The 20,399-nt window shown below is 33.3% G+C and overlaps 3 protein-coding genes across 7 annotated transcripts; 1 reads left to right on the top strand and 2 right to left on the bottom strand.

Moving 5' to 3' along the window:
* Positions 1–8,333: 8,333 nt before the first annotated feature.
* On the top strand, positions 8,334–11,313 carry LOC140880123 (scarecrow-like transcription factor PAT1). Of its 4 annotated transcripts, none has more exons than XM_073284255.1 (2): positions 8,334–8,653; positions 9,405–11,313. In XM_073284255.1, exon 2 carries the CDS (start codon positions 9,489–9,491, stop codon positions 11,115–11,117), a length of 1,629 nt encoding a protein of 542 aa, XP_073140356.1. In that variant the 5' UTR covers positions 8,334–8,653; positions 9,405–9,488; the 3' UTR covers positions 11,118–11,313. The 4 variants fall into 4 exon arrangements, with proteins under 4 accessions (XP_073140356.1, XP_073140357.1, XP_073140358.1 ...); XM_073284256.1 differs by having other exon boundaries at positions 9,415–11,313; XM_073284257.1 differs by having other exon boundaries at positions 8,341–8,459.
* A 388-nt stretch (positions 11,314–11,701) lies between these two features.
* Positions 11,702–16,079, bottom strand: LOC140881021 (uncharacterized). 2 transcript variants are annotated; one of them, XM_073285969.1, is made up of 5 exons: positions 15,896–16,079; positions 13,767–15,192; positions 13,515–13,683; positions 13,214–13,420; positions 11,702–12,209 (listed from the first exon to the last, which is right to left on the bottom strand). In XM_073285969.1, exons 2-5 carry the CDS (start codon positions 14,953–14,955, stop codon positions 11,957–11,959), a joined length of 1,818 nt encoding a protein of 605 aa, XP_073142070.1. In that variant the 5' UTR covers positions 14,956–15,192; positions 15,896–16,079; the 3' UTR covers positions 11,702–11,956. The 2 variants fall into 2 exon arrangements, with proteins under 2 accessions (XP_073142070.1, XP_073142071.1); XM_073285970.1 differs by having other exon boundaries at positions 15,850–16,079.
* Positions 16,080–16,885: 806 nt separating this feature from the next.
* LOC140878289 (exopolygalacturonase-like) lies at positions 16,886–18,481 on the bottom strand. The gene is made up of 4 exons (XM_073281889.1): positions 18,335–18,481; positions 17,910–18,206; positions 17,298–17,813; positions 16,886–17,116 (listed from the first exon to the last, which is right to left on the bottom strand). Exons 1-4 carry the CDS (start codon positions 18,479–18,481, stop codon positions 16,886–16,888), a joined length of 1,191 nt encoding a protein of 396 aa, XP_073137990.1.
* Positions 18,482–20,399: the final 1,918 nt, after the last annotated feature.

A 20,399-nucleotide genomic window follows, 5' to 3' on the forward strand; every position in this document is an offset into this window, starting at 1 on the left:
ACCAAACTATTCTATTCCACCAGAGTGGAACGTGACTTAGCTCTGTACGTGATGGATTTAATGGGGGTACTCGTCTTTCAATTAAATATATTTGTTGGCAAGTTTCTTCAAGTTTAATAATCAGTTCGCGGCCCAGTTTAATAATTTGAACCGACTAAAAACTTCTCTTTATGAATAAGATGGCCCAATTAAAAACTTATCTTCTCCATAACTCTTGGAGGTAAATACAGGCGGCCTTTAATTTGTTTTGTTCTATGCTTACGACAATTTTTTTAACGAAGATATATAACACCTTCAGACGTGCACTGAATAAACTTTTCGGATAACTTGATAACTTAGAAAATATGGTTTTTCAAGTAAACCGCATTGAGGTTTGAGCAAACATTATGCGATAGACTTATTCGAAATAGTGTTGACATGAGGAATCGAACTCTGATCATTGGTAAAAAAAAAAAAAACCTATCTATTATACAATTCGGACACCTTCTCAAGTTTGCAAAAAATGAGTAATTTTGGTCAGCGTTCATGTGGTGTAGACATAAATATTTTTCAATATGAAGAAACTTAAATTCATATATTAATAAAACATCGTCCCAATATAATTACAGAAAATGGAGTATAGTTCTTGCGAACTTTGGTAATATTTGGCTTATAAGCTAAAGTATTCAAAATAAGAGAGTATGCAGATTACGAATGGTTAAACATATCCTAATATTTGGAGTTGATTGAGGAAGCCTGTTGTAGTCATGCATTTAAAACGGAGATGTTTCAAAAAATCGTGAAAAAATTTTTTGTTTTGTTTTTGCTTTATAAATACTAGAGTATCGGAATACGTGTTGCGTACTTATACAATCATTATTTTGTTTTAATTTTTTTTCATAAATTTTGTCATTAAATTATAAAAGAAGAAAATCTGTAAAAAAAAAGTATACAAAAAATGAAACGAAGTTTGAATTTTTTTTTAAAAAAAAATAACTAAGGCATTATTTTATATATTTAAAAAAAACTCTCACCAAAATCAGTTCCTATTCACCCCAAAGTTATTTTTTTAAATAAAATATTTTTTTTCTAATTAAGTGATGACGTATATAAACGTAGTCTAAGATCATCTCCAACCACAAACACCATTTTGGTGCAAGTTTTGCACTAAAATAGTACAATTTCTGCACCAAATACAATATCTATCTTCAACTCATTTACACCAAATCTTACACCAAAAGGAATATTCTCGAAATATTCTTTTTATTTCACATATATTAATTACTTTTATTCAACGTATTTTTACAAATTATATAATTAATATTGTTTTTATAAAAAAATATTTTTTCGTTAATAAATATTTTTCAAATTATATAATTAATATTTTTATTAATTAAAAAATATATAATTATATAAAAAATAGTTTATGATTTAATTATTATTATATAAATTAATTTATAGATTATAAAAATTATTTAAATCATCATTTAATTATTTAAATAAATAAATATTATTTTTTATTTAAAATAAATATTTATTGATTAAATAATATAAATAATTAAAATAAATGTTTTTAGAATATTTAATTATTAAAACAATAAAATAAATATTTAATTATTATTTATAAATATAAAAAACAAATAAAAATTATTAAAAAAGAAAAAATAAAAATATTTTGCACCAAATTTGGCGCAAAGCTCCCCCCATTGAAGATGGAATGCTCCGCCAAAATGGTGTTTTGTACTATTTTGGCGCAACGTTGGAGATGGCCTAAGAAATAAATTAAGTACCCATGAAGAATATACAATTGTGATATGTATGATTTTATATCGAGATCTGGTCGTATAACTAACTCTATTTCACACATACAAGGGTTTGAAACATATAGATTCAAAACGTTCTCGCTAAAATGCTATTACACAATAAATTTTTTGATACCGTCTCACAGATTAATTTTATGAGATGAATATTTTATTCTACTCGATCCATGAAAAAATATTACATTTTATATACAAAGTATTATTTTTTGTTTGATCTGGATTATGTTCAAAACTGAAATTTTTAGTTGATTCCCGAATATCTCCCGACACATACCGGATGAAAACACAAACAAAATATTAAAGTCGATGCTAGGTTTAGCCTCTACCTCCTTAAGATGATTTTGCCTCATACACGGTGCTTATGGAATACGTTAATCGTCTTTCAAGATACAACGATTTTCGTTTTGTAATAGGAGCACTCCAAATTACAAAACCCGATGAACTTTAAAATGCTTTTTGAACCCTCAAAAAATGTTGAACAAAAATCTGCTATGCAGAATATGATGGACACAAATTCTTTTTATTTTCGAATTTCAACGTGTGTATTATTTTTCATTCTAAATGAGATCTATTTATAGAGACAGAAAATTCATGAATGAAAATATGCTTATTTACTTAAATGGTACAATCCTTCGTGCTTATACATGATGATTCCGCCAAATCCTTGAAATGATGTGCCTCTTTCATTGATAAGGTACCAATTCACAATTTGAGTTCACCCTTCTCAATTCAAACGGCGGGCTGATGGCCGTGAGAACTCTATTTTATTAATTTTTTCCCAATATATATATATATGTGTGTGTGTGTGTGTGTGTGTGTGCATATATGTATGTACACACACATATAATCTTTTCATTTACTCTTTTCATCCGATAAAATTCTAACTATTATTTGTGAACTTTTATTAATTTATTTTTGACCCTAATTAAAATTAATAAATAATTTAATCACAAATATTTTATCGATTACAAATGGGTACACAAACCAATTTTTCAACACTTTTCACACTTTATATATGGATTAGGTTGATCCGTATCGCGGACATAAATTCATAAAACTATCTCACCAGAGATCTACTCAATCGATTATGGTTCTGTTTTAGAAGTCGTCGTATCAAATTCTAAATAATTATTTAAATTAGAGTTTTTTTAATTTTGTTTTTTGTTTTTTTTTATGTTTCAGGAGAAAAATTACCTAGTTTTGACAATCATATGCATCATGAAGCTACCACACGTAATACCAAATAAATGACTCTGAAATAACCTAGATAACGAGTGGATTTAAGATTTTAAAAAAATAAAATTTAAATCCAAACGTATAAATCTATGGATTTCAAAACTCAAATCCATTAGGATTCCAAGCAATCACGAGAGATTTGAGCTGAAGATTTGAAATCCAAATCAACCCAAATCTCTTCTCTCATGCGGACCCTTAATGACTTTGAAAATAAACTTGGCGATGCCCCCGGTCGCCTAAACCCGAGGAGACATGAGGGAAACAAACAAAGAAGAATATGAAGTAAAAGAAGTGAAATGGGGTCCTACATAACCATACAATCACCGAACAAAAGATGTTTTGTTGGTAAAACTTTGTCCAACTTTTGAGACCACAATAAGACAAAACAGCACTAGGTAAACCAATCGTATATAATATCTCGTCTGGAATATATTTAATCGATCATCTAAGCTCAAATAAAAATATGTCGAGCTTATAATATGTTTATGATCAGTTGTATATATTGTATTAAAACATAAATATATATAATGTTACTTTAGATCCACCGTTAACTGATTTTTTTTAGTTGCTTTCAAATTTTCAATTTTAGACAAATTTTAGACTACAATTGTATTGGTTTTTGGCATTTTGCAAGACTGGTTTTATTATTTTACTGAAAAAAGCCAACAACTTTGTCAGTCTTGGTGACCTTGAAGGAACAAAAAAAGTCAGGTTTCAAATATTGCCAGTGTTCATTCTTTCATGGTATTTTCCCGGAACTTTTAGAATTTGGTCACATCTGACAAATTTGTTCATATTACAATTACAACGGTTTTAGTCTTTGGGATACAACCAGTGATTTGATGGTATAATTTTTTTTAAAAAAATATTCAAAATTATAAATTTTTACAGAGTAAAATAGGTACCTATAAGTAGAGTCAAAATTTCAATTTTTAATTTTAACAGAATAAATGAATATAATCAATAGTTATTTGAATGGGAGCTTGTATAATGATAATTGATAATAAGTTCAATTTGTGACAAGGCATGGCCTACATAAGAAGTACAAATGATAGAAATTATAACATGCTTAATCAGTGTAGGCATGCCAATTATCTATATTATATATACAAGACAACGAGGCAATTAAAAATGGGAAACATGGTTGGATCGCGCGTGCATTTTTTTTTTTAAAAAATATTTATAAGTTGATTAAGAATACAAAACGCACGCACACGTGATCGTCTTGTTAATAATTTTTTTGAGTAGCATCCAAAATATTTTTTTTTATGAAGAAGCAAATTTTAAGTTTTATTGGTTAATTGATGTGAATAATACAATATTCGACGCATAATAATAATAATAATAATAATAATAATAATAATAATAATAATAATATTAATAATAATAATAATAATAATAATAATAATAAAATATGTAAATACGTATACATAATCCAATCGAATTTACATGCCAATATTTCACCGAACTTTGTGATCAAATTAAATGTTTAGTTTCACCACGAAATCAACTGAATTCGTGTTTTATGTTTAGCTGCTAAGATTTTGGTAACATTTCTTTAAAAATTGGTAATAATACTATATTTTAAGCTTTAGTTACTATTTGTTAAATCAACGATGGTTTAGTGTAATTAAATCATCGTTAATGCGAGCGTTTTCTTATTATGTAAGTTCATTACATTCTTGATTGGTGATTATTCGGTGACTTTGTCATGATTGTTAATCTTTCTCTGAGTTGTATACTTGTATTGATGCATTAAAATTCCTTTTCGAAAGAATAATCATTCCAATATATATAGCCAATAAAACATAATGTATGTTGATCTTCAAACTATTGTATATGTCTATTGGATATGTACGATAAATAATAACAAAAACTTATGTGAGATTATCGCACGGATTAATGAGATATGTTATGCATCGACCTAATTGATCATGATAATATTACTTTTTTGTATCAGATCCGTTCATGAATTTCTCTCCAGAGACCTAACTATTTTAATAATAATATATATCACTTATTACTGCTCATGTTTATCTTATAACTAATTACACGTTGATGACCATACGTGGTAAGGTGATCTTGAAAGTTGAATTTGATTCGATATATCTGAGTAAAATACGATATATTACACGAAGTATAATAAATTTTAGCAAAGCTTTATAATTGCAAGTACAAAACCTTGGAATAACTTTATGTCTTATTGGGACAAATGCAATGCATTATAGGCGTGTAAAGTGGGATTCTCGAGTTATCTCATCTCAGTTTACAAGGCATTGTCCCCTCTTTTGCCGTGTGGGTCACTTCATTCATTTCAATTTTATAATGAATTCTCAACTCTGCCCTTGCTATTATTATTATCCTCATCATTATTATTATTTAATATCTATTAACCGCAAAAATATAATTAAACCGATCGCATTACAGCATGTAAATTATTAATACAAACTTTTTATATATATATATATATAAAAGACATGCTTGTAATATTTATATCTTAATAAGATCGGTCCGAGTGAGACTTTTTTATCATCATCTCATGTTGAAAGTTGTTTATGTCATGACATCACAAATTACGTGACTCATTATATAAAACTTTCATTTTTTTTTTAGTTAAGAGAGAGGATTGTTACAATTAGGTTTATTAGATACAACTTCTGTATGCATTGAGCTTTGTTTATCTGAAATTATGTTAGTTTTGTATAATACAATAGAATTAATTAAATCGTTTTTTATATAATTTATTATGGTCCATCTTCAAGAGGTTGGATGAGCGAGTTAGGCTATAAATGTTGGAAGTCGATTTTGGTGAAGAATTATATATACACAAATTTCATTTTTAGGTGATGTTATATATATTTTAACTTGTCATAGCTTTTGATAAAATAATAATATTAAAAACAACAAAGAATCCACTAGGTTTACATAATAAATGTAACACATAAATCGCTTTAAATGACGTATTTTATACATTGATTTGATTTGGTTGTTATGGCTCATATTTCAAAACCGGACCGGCCAAATCTATCTTGTTATAACTTATTGTTTTTTATAAAAAAAAATACATAAAAAATAGAAATAAAAACAACAAATAATCCACGTGGTTTACATAAATAAATGTAACGAATTAATGCGCTTTAAATGATGTATTTTTATACATGGATTTGGATTCCATAATTTAGCTCTTCCATTTAAACTATTAACTGCGTATATTTATATATAAAATACATTAATTAAGGAGCCAAAATTTTCCGTAGATAGGAATTTGGCGAGGAGCCCAATTTGTAAAACCTTGCCAAAGTTTGGGATAACATGGAAAGCATATTAAATTTGAAATTAAAACGAGAATTTTTAGTTTATTCCAAAAAAAAAAGAGAATTATTTGTTATATTTTTGTAGTGTGGGCATAAAAAAAATGTATTATACTAGAAATGAGACAAAGTAAAAGAGCGACGGGTGCAACCACCTGATCTCTTTGGATCTATCCCTGGTTTTTGTATGTAAAAACAAAAAGTAAAAATAATACATTTTTATACCTAGCACTTGAGAGTCAATAAACAAATAAATTTATATATCCATATTTTTATTATATTATAATACATAAACCCCATAAAAAACAATATTTGGTCATTTTAATGTATTTTAAAATTTATCCTTTATCATTATTCTAAGATGTTTAATAATGGAGGTCCAAAAAAGTAAATTTCTTATTAAAAAACTTCCCACATTTTGTTTCATTATCCACATTTTCCTAACCCACATTATCCTAACATTTAAACAAAAATTATAATTAAATTCAAGTTTATAAAATAATATTCAATTTTAAATAATATATATTTTGTGTACATGCAACGCATGTGCACCATTTACTAATATATATAATTTATCAACACGTATTGAAGAATGTTGAACGAGTACATACAATATCAGTTGCCTTAAAAAATGTCTAAAAACCGAGTTTAAAAAATTAAAAATGACGAGTTGTGTTGCTTAAGTAGCAAGGGTTAAAATATTTTTTAGGTCCTTGGAAATTAATTGACACCATAAATACAAAATGTGGCCTACATTAGCAAGCGTAGTATGTAGCAAGGGTTAAAATATTTTTTAGGTTCTTGGAAATTAATTGACACCATAAATACAAAATGTGGCCTACATTAGCAATCGTAGATTCGTAGTATGTATCACAGACCATTTATTTTCTTCATAGGTCCCCAGCGCAACATTTGATATTATATCTATTCTCTTATATAAAAGATAAGTATGTTATAGTAATTATCTTGAGATCATCAAAATAATTTATTTTATAATTATATTTTTCTATCCAATATTTTACCAAAAAAAACTTTTCTCTAATTCCATTATATGTTTTTCAAAAAACTTTTCTTTTACACACGTAAAGCGTGTGCATTTTTTACTAGTAGTAATAATACATACCCCGATAATTCATATGTACAAATTTTTAACGTGATTGATATTTTTTAAAAGGTTTAAGTTATTGTATGATTACAAATTATTTTGTTATTTAAAAATATATCCAATGCATCTTGATATAATTTAGATTTAAAATAAATTTTTAAAATATAATTTTTACTAATAATTATATCATAGACAAGTGTGTTTATACATATATTTGTTTATGACGATTGGAATTACATCCGCTGTCATTCAATATACACTAACTAAACCTCGAGATAATATAATTGTCTATAAATCACGAGAGTAAAGTTAATCGCAACACAAACCTTGTGTGCATGTCAAGGTTACATTACAAAAAATTGGTTGGATCATGGATGAATGGAATTAATCACTTTTTTTAGCAGGTAATAATAATTCTAATTGAACTTGTTCATCATCCAATATTTTCGAGTCAATTCGTCATTTGTGTGAGATGGATCTTCTATTTTATCCGATATATGAAAAATATTATTTTCGATGGTAGATTTGATCGGATCGACCAATCTCACACATATAGATATTCGTAAAACTATTTTACAATATATATATATATATATATATATATATATATACACCTTACGAAGGAATTTTTTTTTAAAAAAAACTTATAAAATAAAGAGTGAAGACCATTATTCAAATATATGTATATACCTTACGAAGGAAATAAATTTTTTTCTTAAAAGTTAAAACTTATAAAATAAAGAGTGAAGACCATTATTTAAATATATTTATCACCCTCATTGTCAATGGCATTTCAGTGATTTGGACAAATGCAAGGGTCCTTTCTTTTTATATCGTAATGATCCTTTTTTAAAGAATATATCATCACTGACACTGAAAACATCGCTCCCGTCTTTGTTGAGGCATAATTTCATTTCCCATTCTCTCTACTAACTTGAGACAGTGCAATAAATCGATTCCACCAGCTAAGAAGAGATAAGTTTGGAACTTTTTAGAGTTCTTACGTTGGTGGGTTTCGCACTAAATTCTTGTTTCTTTTTTCTGGGCTATATTTTAGCTGGTAGCTACCAAGATGGGGTTTTTTTTCCCCTTCCGTTCAACTGCAGAGATTTTTGAGGGTTTAATGCGGCTGTTTGATGTGTAATCTGTCTGAAATATATGTGAATTTTCCTGGATAGGAGCTAGATCTTTAAGTTCCAGAGGTTGGATTTCTCAATTGTACTATGGTTTCACTTCTTAATTTATTGTTTTCTGATTTTCTCGTACTTCATTTGCTGCTGCTAATTTATCTTGAGACATGCTGTTTTCTTGACACTGTTAGGTGTATAATTGCCAAGAATTAGCAGAGGCTAGAGACTGAAATTTTCATTCGAAATAGGAGTGAATTGCCGGAAGGAAAACAGTATTATGAATAGTAATTCAAAATTTAAGTTGGAAAAAAGTCTGGTGGAGGGGTTTGAAAGTTTCGGTTTCTTGATAAATTAAAAGTGAAAGTGTTGTAGTCTACTCCAATTATTCACCTTTTCTTCGGAAGTGGATGACTGACTAGTCATATCTATTACCTTGACACTAAAGAAGATTTTGACCCAATAACCTAATTATAAGTTTCTTTGTCAGTATTGCATATTTGATTATATGACTGCTCAGGTCGCCCAGAAGTAGAAAAGAGGAAGCAAAAAAGAAAAAAAAGGAAAAAAGAGTGACCTTTTTCTATACCTCTCGTGTTTTTCTTAGACATCTGTATTCGTTTGTTGGCTTCAAGGGAATATTTTGTGTGTTTAGTCCTTTCCAGTGGTAAAACAAGTCCTGTTGCATGTTCTGTTGTGGTAATTGTTTTAAATTTAACCAATTTTACATACCATTGTATTTTGAAATCAAGTTAGTATATTTCGTTGTTTTTCGTTAGATTTCGCTTATACTGTTGTTGAACGGACTCTTATGTTGGCAATCCAGTTATATGCAGGCGAAGGAAGTTTGAAAGCCCTTGTTTCCAATCATCATCCAGTTTTGGTTGTTTAACAAAGAAGTACCCTTTCGATGCAAGATTTTGAACCTCGTAGGATCAAATTGAACAGGTCCAATGCTCTATGTCATCAACCTGTTCGGTACCTAGATTCGCCTTACTCTCTTCCACTGACTTTTCAACCTTTGGACCACCACTCGAGCTCCAATTACAATGCTCATAACAATAAAAATAGCCATTCCTCCATCCAGAATTCTCAATACCGGTATTGCACACTTGAGTCATCCTCATTAAGTGTCAAAAAAGACCCTACTATGTTCAATTCCCCGAGCAAAATTTCTTCGTCCCACCAAGAATCTCAATCACACCTTTGTCACTCTCCTGAAACTAACTACGGCTCACCTTCCAGCGTTTCTTGCATTACTGAAGATGCGAATAACTTTAGGAACAAGTTGAAAGAACTTGAGACTGTGATGCTTGGACCAGATATTGAGACTTATGATGATTATACGGTGTTGGGCAGCATGGCTTCAGCAGAGATTCTTGATAGCCTGAGACAAATGATGGAGGTCATACCTAAGAAGGACTTGAAGCAGCTACTCATTGCATGTGCAAAAGCGATATCAAACAACGATATACTAACGGCACAATGGCTCATGTCGGAGCTACGTCAGCTGGTGTCAGTTTCTGGTGAACCAATGCAGCGATTAGGAGCGTACATGTTAGAAGGGCTTGTGGCGAAGCTGAGTTCTTCTGGAAGTTCCATTTATAAATCTTTGATATGCAAAGAACCAGCTAGTTTTGAGCTACTCTCTTATATGCACATACTTTTTGAAATTTGCCCTTACTTCAAATTCGGATACATGTCAGCAAATGGTGCCATTGCAGAAGCCACAAAAGATGAGGATAAGATTCACATTATTGATTTCCAGATCGGTCAAGGGAGCCAATGGATTTCTCTGATCCGGGCTTTTGCATCCCGGCCTGGAGGGCCACCTCATATTCGAATAACGGGCATTGACGATTTGACTTCCGCATATGCTCGTGGGGGAGGACTAAATATAGTGGGAAGGAGGCTATCCAAGCTAGCCAAGACATTCAAAGTTCCTTTCGAATTCCACGGTGCTTCCGTATCTGGCTCTGAGGTTAACTTCGAAAATCTTGGAATCCGTCCCGATGAGGCCGTAGCAGTTAACTTTGCTTTCGTGTTACACCGAATGCCAGATGAAAGTGTCAACACGGAAAACCATCGAGACCGAATCCTGAGGATGGTGAAAGGCTTGAATCCGAAGGTGGTGACACTAGTTGAGCAAGAATTCAACACGAACACTGCTGCATTTTACCCTCGATTTCTAGAAGCATTGGATTACTACACTGCTATGTTCGAATCAATCGATGTGACTCTTCCAAGGGAACATAAGGCACGAATCAGCGTGGAGCAACACTGTTTGGCAAGAGAGGTAGTTAACATTATGGCATGCGAGGGAACAGAAAGGGTTGAAAGGCACGAACTTCTAGGAAAGTGGCGATCCCGGTTCGGTATGGCCGGTTTTAGTCCGTATCCTTTGAGTTCTCTGGTAAATGCTACGATCAAATCATTGCTTGAAAACTACTGCAACAAGTATAGACTTGAAGAAAGGGATGGAGCTCTGTATCTTGGTTGGATGGACAGAGATTTGATAGCTTCTTGTGCCTGGAAGTGAAAGCTCTGTAGCCAGCCATTATAATTTTGTTTTCTTTTGCCCTGTTTTCTTTTTTCCAAAAAAAGGAGTGCTCCTAAATCCATTGTAGTTGACTCAACCTGGAGATGGATTCAGGAATTCAAACAAGATGGAGCCAGTATGCTCGCACGAGGGTTGAAAGACGACCCTTAGGGTAGTAAAAAATACAAAAATATACGCTTCGTCTTTCCAATTGTTCTTTCTGTATTGTTACCGTTGCCACACGAAGCCATCAAATATTTTCTACTAAAACTTATGGAGGGAGGAAATAGCTTTCAATGTTTTGCTTGTCTCCCGTAATGGTGTGCTTGAATACAAGATTTGCAACCATGTTATGTCATAAATAGTAGATTTTTCAGGAGAAGCGGCGAATAATAATAACACCTACTAAATGTACAGCCCCTAAATTAAGTACTCGGAAAGTTGGAATGTTCTATGATCGTAGGCAAGGTTTAAAATTATTAAACAAAAAAAATAAAATTCTGTTTTAAATGAGGCCAAAGTTGTGTGATCCTCAAAGCGAATGAAAATACGTAAAAAGTTCATGTATTATGAAAGAACGTAATCTGACCAGTTACACAAGCAACGCCAAAGCCTGAATACATTGCAACATCTCCTCGTAATTTTTTTGAAACGAGTACTTTATACAATATATAGGTTATTCCACTATATGCAAAGTTCAAATGTTATTACGACAACTAATCCCACATTGAAATAGACTAACCCCACCACTCGAAAATACGAATGTAGTAGGGGAAAATGTACTGACTCGAATGATACAATGTAGTATGTTTTAGCTTGAAATCCGACGGTAGGATTTCTCAGTTTGCATGAATATGAGCGACCATTTCAAGACCAACAGACTTGTTCTCTCTTGATTTTGATGTCGACTCACCTTTAGCTTTTGACATAACAGAATCTTTGTCAGCTGTACTTCGGTTCACAGTCCTGGACAAGGGCATGTCATGATCGTGTTTTCCTTCATATGTTGTAATAACAAGCTGTGGATCGTGGGAAGCTCTTTCCACGTGTTTCTTGACTGGGCAACCAGCATTTGAACATCGGTAATAACTCCTAAATGACATAGAAAACAGTATAAATTAGAGAGATCAGGCAGCTCCAGTCCAATTAGTTCAAACAAAGGAGACACATGCGAAGTTCAGAAAAGTCATTTGTTTGTTGTATATCGCAAGTAAAAAAGATGATATATGGCTGATGTATATTGAAAAACGACATTGTGCGAAAACATGATGGTAGTCAAAAACAATTTCTGGCTGATCATTGGCATTGTCAAAAAACTGTATTTAATTCTCTCAATCAGAGCATCTACTAATGATCTAGAATCTCAGTACACTGAGAAACAAAAGTTCATAGAGAAAAATAAAAAATACGTAAGGAAGTAGATTCACAACCAAGAAATCAGTTCTTAACCAATTCTCCTTGATCGGGAGAGAAATGGAGGAGGAGCTGAGGGAAAGAAGGATAGACATAAGGAGAAAATTCGGTACAAATCTAATTCAAAATGATGGGTTTAGAACAAATAAATTTGTTCGGACAGTTGCATTATGGGGGAAAGTATGGTTTGGGAGCACTAAGAAGTATCAGGACAAATAAAAAACAACAGTTTACAGATATAAAAAGTCCTGCCTTGACAACTTATTTTCTTCTATTGTGCAATCCAGAACAACCCTCTATGCATCTTCTGATTACCCTGATGGTCATATCCAACCCTAAATCTAAGGAAGCAGCCAAATAACTAGAAATACAATGAACTTGCAAGAGTTCTTATATGGAAACAAGGAGTAGCTACTTTCAAAACCTTTGACTTAAGGGGAAGAACAGCAGTCATGTTTCCACAGGAAGCAGTAAGTGCAGCTATGGAAATAGAACTGAAGCCTAGAAATTCCCCGAACTCGACCAAATCAGCAAACTATTATTCACAGAGCAGAGAGAAGCATCCATTCGGGAATTTCCATCTAACGTTTATGATAAGATTCCATTTGTACATATATATGATGTATCAGGAGAACTATGTGGCATGCAAATCACTACTATGCATCTTTAAAATACTGAGTTACCTTGGATTAGGATTTCCCTTCACCAATTTCTGTCCGTATTTTCGCCAGCGGTAGCCATCATTTATTATGTCAACCACACTCAAAGTTTGAACAACATGCCGTGATTCATTATCAGGTTTACTCGGGAAATTGCCATCAGCACAAGAATTTAATTCATTATCAGGTTTAGTCAGGAAATTGCCATCAGCACAAGAAGTTAATATCTTCCTACAGTAAGGGTACAAAACACAGTACTGTATTAGTCAGCAGCCAAAGCAATATCAGTGAACTACAACTATGTTAAGCTTTTGAACAAACATACTGCCGTTTAGAGTCAGGACAATCATCCTTGTCATCGCTTTCAACATTTGAAGACAAGACCACACCCGTCACGCTATCACCACTTCCCACAACCATCAATGGCGTTGCGGTTTCAGGTGGTGGGCTGTATTGACATGCTTCGCCACGGGTGACAATTGACACAGCATCAGCTGAGAAAAGTCCGATGTAAAAATTCATGAACTGTTCACAGAATCAACAATTTGAGAAAAGTTAAAGAGATTTTATTAGTTACCTTCGGATGAAGTTGCAATAGGTATCTCCAGTACTCTTACTTCAGAACTGGAGGCAACTTGGGAACTATGTTGTGCTTTAGGATGCTTATGTTCCCCAAGATAATTAATATCTGTTTTCATTTCACCATGTGATTTCTCCACTTGTTTCTTTGCAAGGCAATTGGGATGAGTACATTTGTAATAGCTTCGAATATATTGATTTCCTTTCACAAGCTTCTGCCCATATTTTCTCCAGCTATAGCCATCATCCAATATTTTCTCACTTACTTTAGAGGGAGTGCTTTCCACCTCAGATTGGGATCCTTGAACCCCAGCATCAGGGTTTCGCCTTGGCTGCAATTTCTCAACTTTCTCAAATTTCATAGAATATGCAAAACCCTGTTGATCTGATGGTGATAAAGTTTCCCCAACACATGACCTAGGCATTTGTACTAGATCCTTGGAAACTGTTTGCTTCTCCACAGAAAAGCTATCTTCTTTTCCATCAGGAGCATAGAGTCCATCATCCAGGGACTGTCTATATTCCTCCTTGGCTACGATTTGTTTTGGGAAAGCCACCAATTTTTCAGACAGAATATTAGAAATGCTAAGTTGATGAGATTGCAAACTAAAACCTCCGACTTGTACATTCTTCCCTGCCCTCAAATTTTCCCAAGTCTTCTCAGGTTTTATGTAAGGCGTGTGGGTTTTTTCTTGAGTTTCTAATGCAGGAATCACACTAGAACTTTGGACAGGCTGCAAATTATATGAATCTATCTCCCTCTTTACCAAATACGTTTGTCCTTTGTCACAAATTTCAGACTTTTGGACGGGGAGGACACGTACTTTATCAGAATTCTCATGCCTTGTTTTGTGAGAGACTTGGTTTTGACCAATTTTTTTTTCTATCACTCCTTGATTTGCACTTGGTTTTTGCCTCGATAAATCTGAATCCTTCTTTGCCATAAGAGACACAGTTCTTTCTTCTCTGTGGTGTTCTGACACATCAGCATCAGCATCTTGCCTCAGATGCAAATCAGCATGTGTGGTTGCTTGAGGGTTAGTATCCAATATTGAAGTGTGGTTTACAATCTCCAAGTCCTTCTGAGAAGAGTTACCCAATTCTACATCATGCACCACAGAGGAGTACTCTTCTTTATCAAACTTCAATAAATGATGGTCATTTTGTAGATCTTGACTCTGCTGCATGCTTTCGGAGATATGAAGGGACAAAGCTTCCTCTTGATTAGATTCTGATGTTTCCAATTTCAATTCTGGTTTCAGTTTATACAGAACTTTATTTGATACATCATCAACGATACTCTTGTAACTGGCTTCCCATCAAATTTAGAGCCAGTTAATGAAATCCAAAGTTGGATTATTACTTCTGCAGCAGCAACTTTTCTTTTTTGGCACAACAGTATCCGACATGTTTTCTGCAGCAGTCTACATAGAAGTAGCAAATCGAAGACACGGTCAATTCATCTGACAGCACCATAGCAATCTCCAGAGTCAAAATTAACAGGAAAAATAAAAAAATGACTAAAAATGGATACTAATCATTTCTGGAGCAGAAACTGTAATTTAACCTCCCAAGCATAACAAACTACTGCACACATGAAGAATCGAGGAAATATCGCAAGTGAAAGAACGAAACACAGTTACTAAAAATAACAAAAAGCTGCATCTATTCATGTAAATTGCAAACCCCAAATCAGCACCAGGAGTATGTCCCGATTTCCTAGTTGCTCCACACTGACAAACAACTTTTCAAGGAGACCTCACACCACTTCCCTTTCCAAACTCCTTACTTCTTTCGCATCCACATAGTAATTATGTCAAAGAATTCATAAGAGCCAGAGAAGATTAAATTATACATTCCATAAGTCCCAACAACAGTATTTCTTCTCAAAAAAAGAAGTCTTTTACTGTATCGGTTCAATAATCACTATGATTTATCATTTACAGAAGAACAAAAAGGCATAACCGATTCCAAAGCGAGCTCACGTAATCCATAAGAAAGACAGAAGAACATTCTAGAGTAAAACATATAGAAATCCATAAAAGGAAATTTTGAGCTTCGATTCGCACGGTTCAACTTACAACCGAAGAAACACAAGAAGAGACGAATTGCCTCAGGCCTAGTTACCGAAATTCAGGAAAGGAAAAGCGGCCGCGGGCGGCGGGGGGGCACGGTGGCGCTCCACTCCAGGGGCTTACATTAGCAGAAAGAAGCAGAAGGATTGACTTTGACCAAGCCGTACGAAATCATACCTAAACCCAGGAGGAGTTATTCGTACCAAACTTTGTTGCGATGGGCATCCGGATCTGCCTCGCCCCGAATGACACGTTCATTTGACCAAGGGCAAAAGAGGCAATGACCTTTTTTCGGTTTTTTAATTGACCCCGCTTTCCTAAAGGGCCGGTCGGGATTACAAACCCCGGTTCGGCTCTTTGAAAAGTCAAGTTGAAATTTTGTTTTTTTTAGAAAAATAATTTTTTTTTGTCTATTAACTTATCTATTTTTTTTTTATTCATTAAATTTTCAATTTTTTGTTTAGTACACTAACTTTTAGTTTTCAGGTACTTTGGTTTAACTGCTAACGTGACATCGAAAAATGACGATGTGTCTAACTGCAGCATCACAAAAATCAAAATTTGAAAAGTTATTAATGGACCAAAACCAAAAATGGACAATTTATTGGAAAAAAAAACATTTCCCCCTTTTTCTTTTTAAATATCTAAAAATTATTGGCTATACATGGCCAATTGGCCTGGCTCTTGAAGCCTATTTATTGGCTAATTAAAAAACAAAAACAAAAAGAATTCGTAAATTTCATTTTACACCAATTGGAAGATGCTATATTTACTAGATTCTCACGGTGACAATTAAATCAATTAAATTCGATGGCTTCTTTATTTCAAAGAAAGGTCAAATTAACTATAACATGTGAACGAGACAAAAGTTTCAAGTGAGAATCTTCCATTTCATCGGTTGTAACTTGATGATAATAATGCGTTACAAGATATCCAAAGGAAAGCTCACTACTTAATTATTAATTAGTACTAAATACAGGCAAATTATATTACTAATTGTAATTATCTAAAACTCAACGTTTAATTAGTTATATTGATCCACTCAAGAACAGTTGGAAGGAACTTGGCCAGGTCCGAGAAAGACTCCACCGGCATTAGAGCAAGAGGCAGTGGTGGGTGCACCTGAACCAGCCATAGTCAAGTCCAGCCCTGTGAACTCGATATCCTCGCATGGATAACTGTCGCTGCACTGAACATTTACTCCAACTTCCGAAGCCGATTTCCCCTTCACTCCTATGAATTTCACATCTCTGATCTTTATGCTCGATTCGCCCTGCAAAATAATTATAAGCCAAAAAGAAGTCAAGATTCTTTAAATTCAAGAAGTACATGATTACATGTGCCCGTAACAATCACTCGCTGGAGTTACAAGTTATCACGTTAGTTGTTGTTGATATAGTTACCCACGGTGATTGTCCATGTGATCAAAACACTATATATGTACATATACATACATTGTGCTTGCAAGGGTAGTTGGAGCAGTAATATTGATCGATGAGGATCGGATTCTTGGTGTTCTCGACTTGGATATTGATGAACTTGACGTCGGAGAGAGTGGCGGCGGATTTCGAAGGCGCCCATGTTTTGATTCTGACGCCATTGTCGGTATCTCTGAACGTGCAGTCACTGACGATGATCCCATTCACGTCCCTCTCATCCTCGTACTTCCCGAGGCTCCCGATGCTGATGCCGTGCCCCGGGCCGCAGTCGACGCGGGAAACCGTGATGTTCGTGTTCCCGGAGCCGATGGACACGCAGTCGTCCCCGGTGGCTATGCTGGCCCCCTCGATCCTCACGTCCTTGGAGTTCCCGATGTGGATCCCGTCGGTGTTCGGGCTGTCCTCCGGCGCCGTGATGTGTATGTTCTGGAGCAACAGGTCGTCGGAATCGTGGACGTGGAAATGGAACATCTCGCTGTCGACGGAGTGGATGTCCCGGACGACCCCGTGTTGAATCCGAAGCTTTAAAGACTGCGTGCATGCATCATATATATTTATAATATATCGATAGAGTTCAACTTATCTTATGAATATATATCAAATAATATACAGACTCACTGCACTCACTGTTTTACGGTGACCATTGGATTCAGGTCGTCCCCAGGACGACTTTCCCTGGCCTTGAAAAGTACCGTTTCCATACAACGTGAAGCCGATGATATTGTGGAAAGCGATCCAAGAATCTAGACCGGATGAATGGCTGTTAGAGTTAGAATTAGCAACCAGCATCCCCTCCAGACGAAAGTGAGTCGCCCCATTGCATGGCCCTTCGAAAGTTATGTCACCCACTGAGTACGTACCCTTGGGGACAAAGACCGTGCCTCCTATACTTGAGCATGCTCCCTTCCAAGCTTTAGACAACGCCTGCATGCACGAATGCGTCACGAATCATATTTTACTACAAGAAAAACGCTGATTAGAGACTGATAAATCCGTCTCCATATAACACCAGCATGCAAAATTATGGACAATTTGTTGAATATAAAATATGCCTGGGCGATGTCGGTCTTTCCATCTGCAACTGCGCCAAATTTTACTACACTGAAGATCTTGCCTTGGCAGTGCACAGAATTAAGCGACGAAAATGAAGCAAGAAGAGCCCAAAAAAGGAAACAAGCCTTGGTTGAACTTGATTCCATGTGTATCAAAAAGGATTCCGATCAATTCAGGCGCAAACTGGCTGTAATGGATGATGATAAAGAAAAGATTCAAATCATGCATTTTTATAGTTAAATTGAGCCAAAACTGTAGCATTTGTGTTAAATGAAAATGATGAATGATGCATCAATCCATGGGATCGCGCGATAATTAATTAATTAAGAATAATCAGTCACGCCCTTGACAATTGCCTTGAATGGTTTTCTTGAATTTTTGTTTGACTTTATCATGAAAATAGATTTCTGTAAGTTTATATCTTGTTCGTTACGTACACATACATGAATACATTAATGTGACAATATAAGTATTTAAATAAGAAATACAATATATTATAAGTAACTGTACGGGGGAGGTGAATGGTAAAAAAACCCATCTTTTTCTAGTTGAAGAGTGAATTAAATTCTCTATTTAACCCAAAAAAAAAAAAAAATCCCCGCCTGTTTTATATTTATCACGGTAGTTTTTTTCTTTTGTAAAAAAAAAAAAACATATTTAGACTTAATTCGTTAATTGTCTCGTCATTTAATAATTTGGAAGCACATACATTCACAATTTAGCCTTATAATATGCATGTAGTCCCAATCCATAAGAACCTTTCCTTCCTTTTTAAAGAAATGTTTAATGATCTAGATTTTGTTAAATATTTTTAAAAATAAAAACAAAGATTTTTTGTGGGATATTCTTTCATAATGTGGTGACATTTATATATATATATATATATATATATATATATATCGTTCCTCTTATGAAATGAGATTATTCAAATTCAGATTTATATGATCGAATTGCAAGATAAATGACTAAAAATATTTGGTTTATATAGTGGACTAAGAATTAGGAATACTTAAAAGAACCACTTTAATTTTGTGTAAGAAAAACTTAAAAGTATTTCTTAGAATCAATCACAAATACTAGCTAAGTCCATTAAATATTTCGGACGTTAAATAAATAATAATTTAGATATTTGACCCGTGGATTCTTTCGGACATGGAAGGAGGAAAAAATTTGTTCGTGGATGGTATTTGAACCAGCCACCAGGGTGTCAAAGGATTATAAACCAACTCTACAACCAAGTCACATGTTCTTTTCAACTATCTAAGAGGACATTTTATTATATATTTACATTCTCAAAATTAAGATGTAGTTAAAAAAAATTTAAAAATTTTGTGAGGGGTCGTGGCGCTCATTGGCCCTATATATGCTAGATCTTTTGTTCGCCCTACGCTAGATCTGTCCCTGGACAAGAACGAGAGTTCATACTAAATACTAATGTCTAAGTTATGCACATGCACAAATAAATTATGACAAGCCAAGGTTCCTAAATTATAGAGCATTCAGAATAATTTTGGCGATAAAATATTATATATTCTCGAATTACAATAGAAACGAATTCATAAATTTCATAAATCGAACAATGAATATAACTTAATGATGGATTTAAATTTGAAAATAAATAAATATTATAAAAAACTAATATCTTGTAGTTTCCTTCTTGTGAATATGATAAACACAAAAATCACATCCACGTATGGAAACATAAAGTAGACGATCGACTTGTCTCTCTAATTTTTTTAACTCTCTTCTTTATGAATATATCTTACTCAATATATATATATAAAAATAAGATGAGCAAAGAGATTTTCGAAATTCAAATTTTCAAAACACAAGAACAGAATATATCACAATATTCTTTTCCCTTTCAATTTTTTAAAAAACGATTTAAAAATAAAAAGAAAACATCATTTTTAAAAAATATATATATATAGGGAAGGAAATGAAAAATTTTCTCAAAATTCTCTTTTCCTCAAAAACTTCCTTTCTTTTTAATTTTGAAGGATTTCACAAATCCTAAAAATCAAGAATTTGGAATACGCGCGCGACCGCGAATCATCAAAGATA

Source organism: Henckelia pumila, chromosome 2 (genome assembly GCF_033568475.1).
Source record: "Henckelia pumila isolate YLH828 chromosome 2, ASM3356847v2, whole genome shotgun sequence".
NCBI classification, from domain to species: Eukaryota; Viridiplantae; Streptophyta; class Magnoliopsida; order Lamiales; family Gesneriaceae; genus Henckelia; species Henckelia pumila.

Bases quoted from the DNA above. Each gene is read 5' to 3' on its own strand.
- LOC140880123 (XM_073284255.1), top strand. From the start codon at position 9,489: ATGCAAGATTTTGAACCTCGTAGGATCAAATTGAACAGGTCCAATGCT.
- LOC140881021 (XM_073285969.1), bottom strand. From the start codon at position 14,955: ATGCAGCAGAGTCAAGATCTACAAAATGACCATCATTTATTGAAGTTT. The intron at 13,684-13,766 runs GTAACTAATAAA...GACTTTTCTCAG, and splicing joins TATTGCAACTTCATCCGAAG to CTGATGCTGTGTCAATTGTC. The intron at 12,210-13,213 runs GTAACTCAGTAT...TATGTCATTTAG, and splicing joins AAGGGAAATCCTAATCCAAG to GAGTTATTACCGATGTTCAA.
- LOC140878289 (XM_073281889.1), bottom strand. From the start codon at position 18,481: ATGGAATCAAGTTCAACCAAGGCTTGTTTCCTTTTTTGGGCTCTTCTT. The intron at 17,814-17,909 runs GTGAGTGCAGTG...GCATGCACGCAG, and splicing joins CCAATGGTCACCGTAAAACA to TCTTTAAAGCTTCGGATTCA. The intron at 17,117-17,297 runs GTATGTATATGT...ATTATTTTGCAG, and splicing joins ACTACCCTTGCAAGCACAAT to GGCGAATCGAGCATAAAGAT.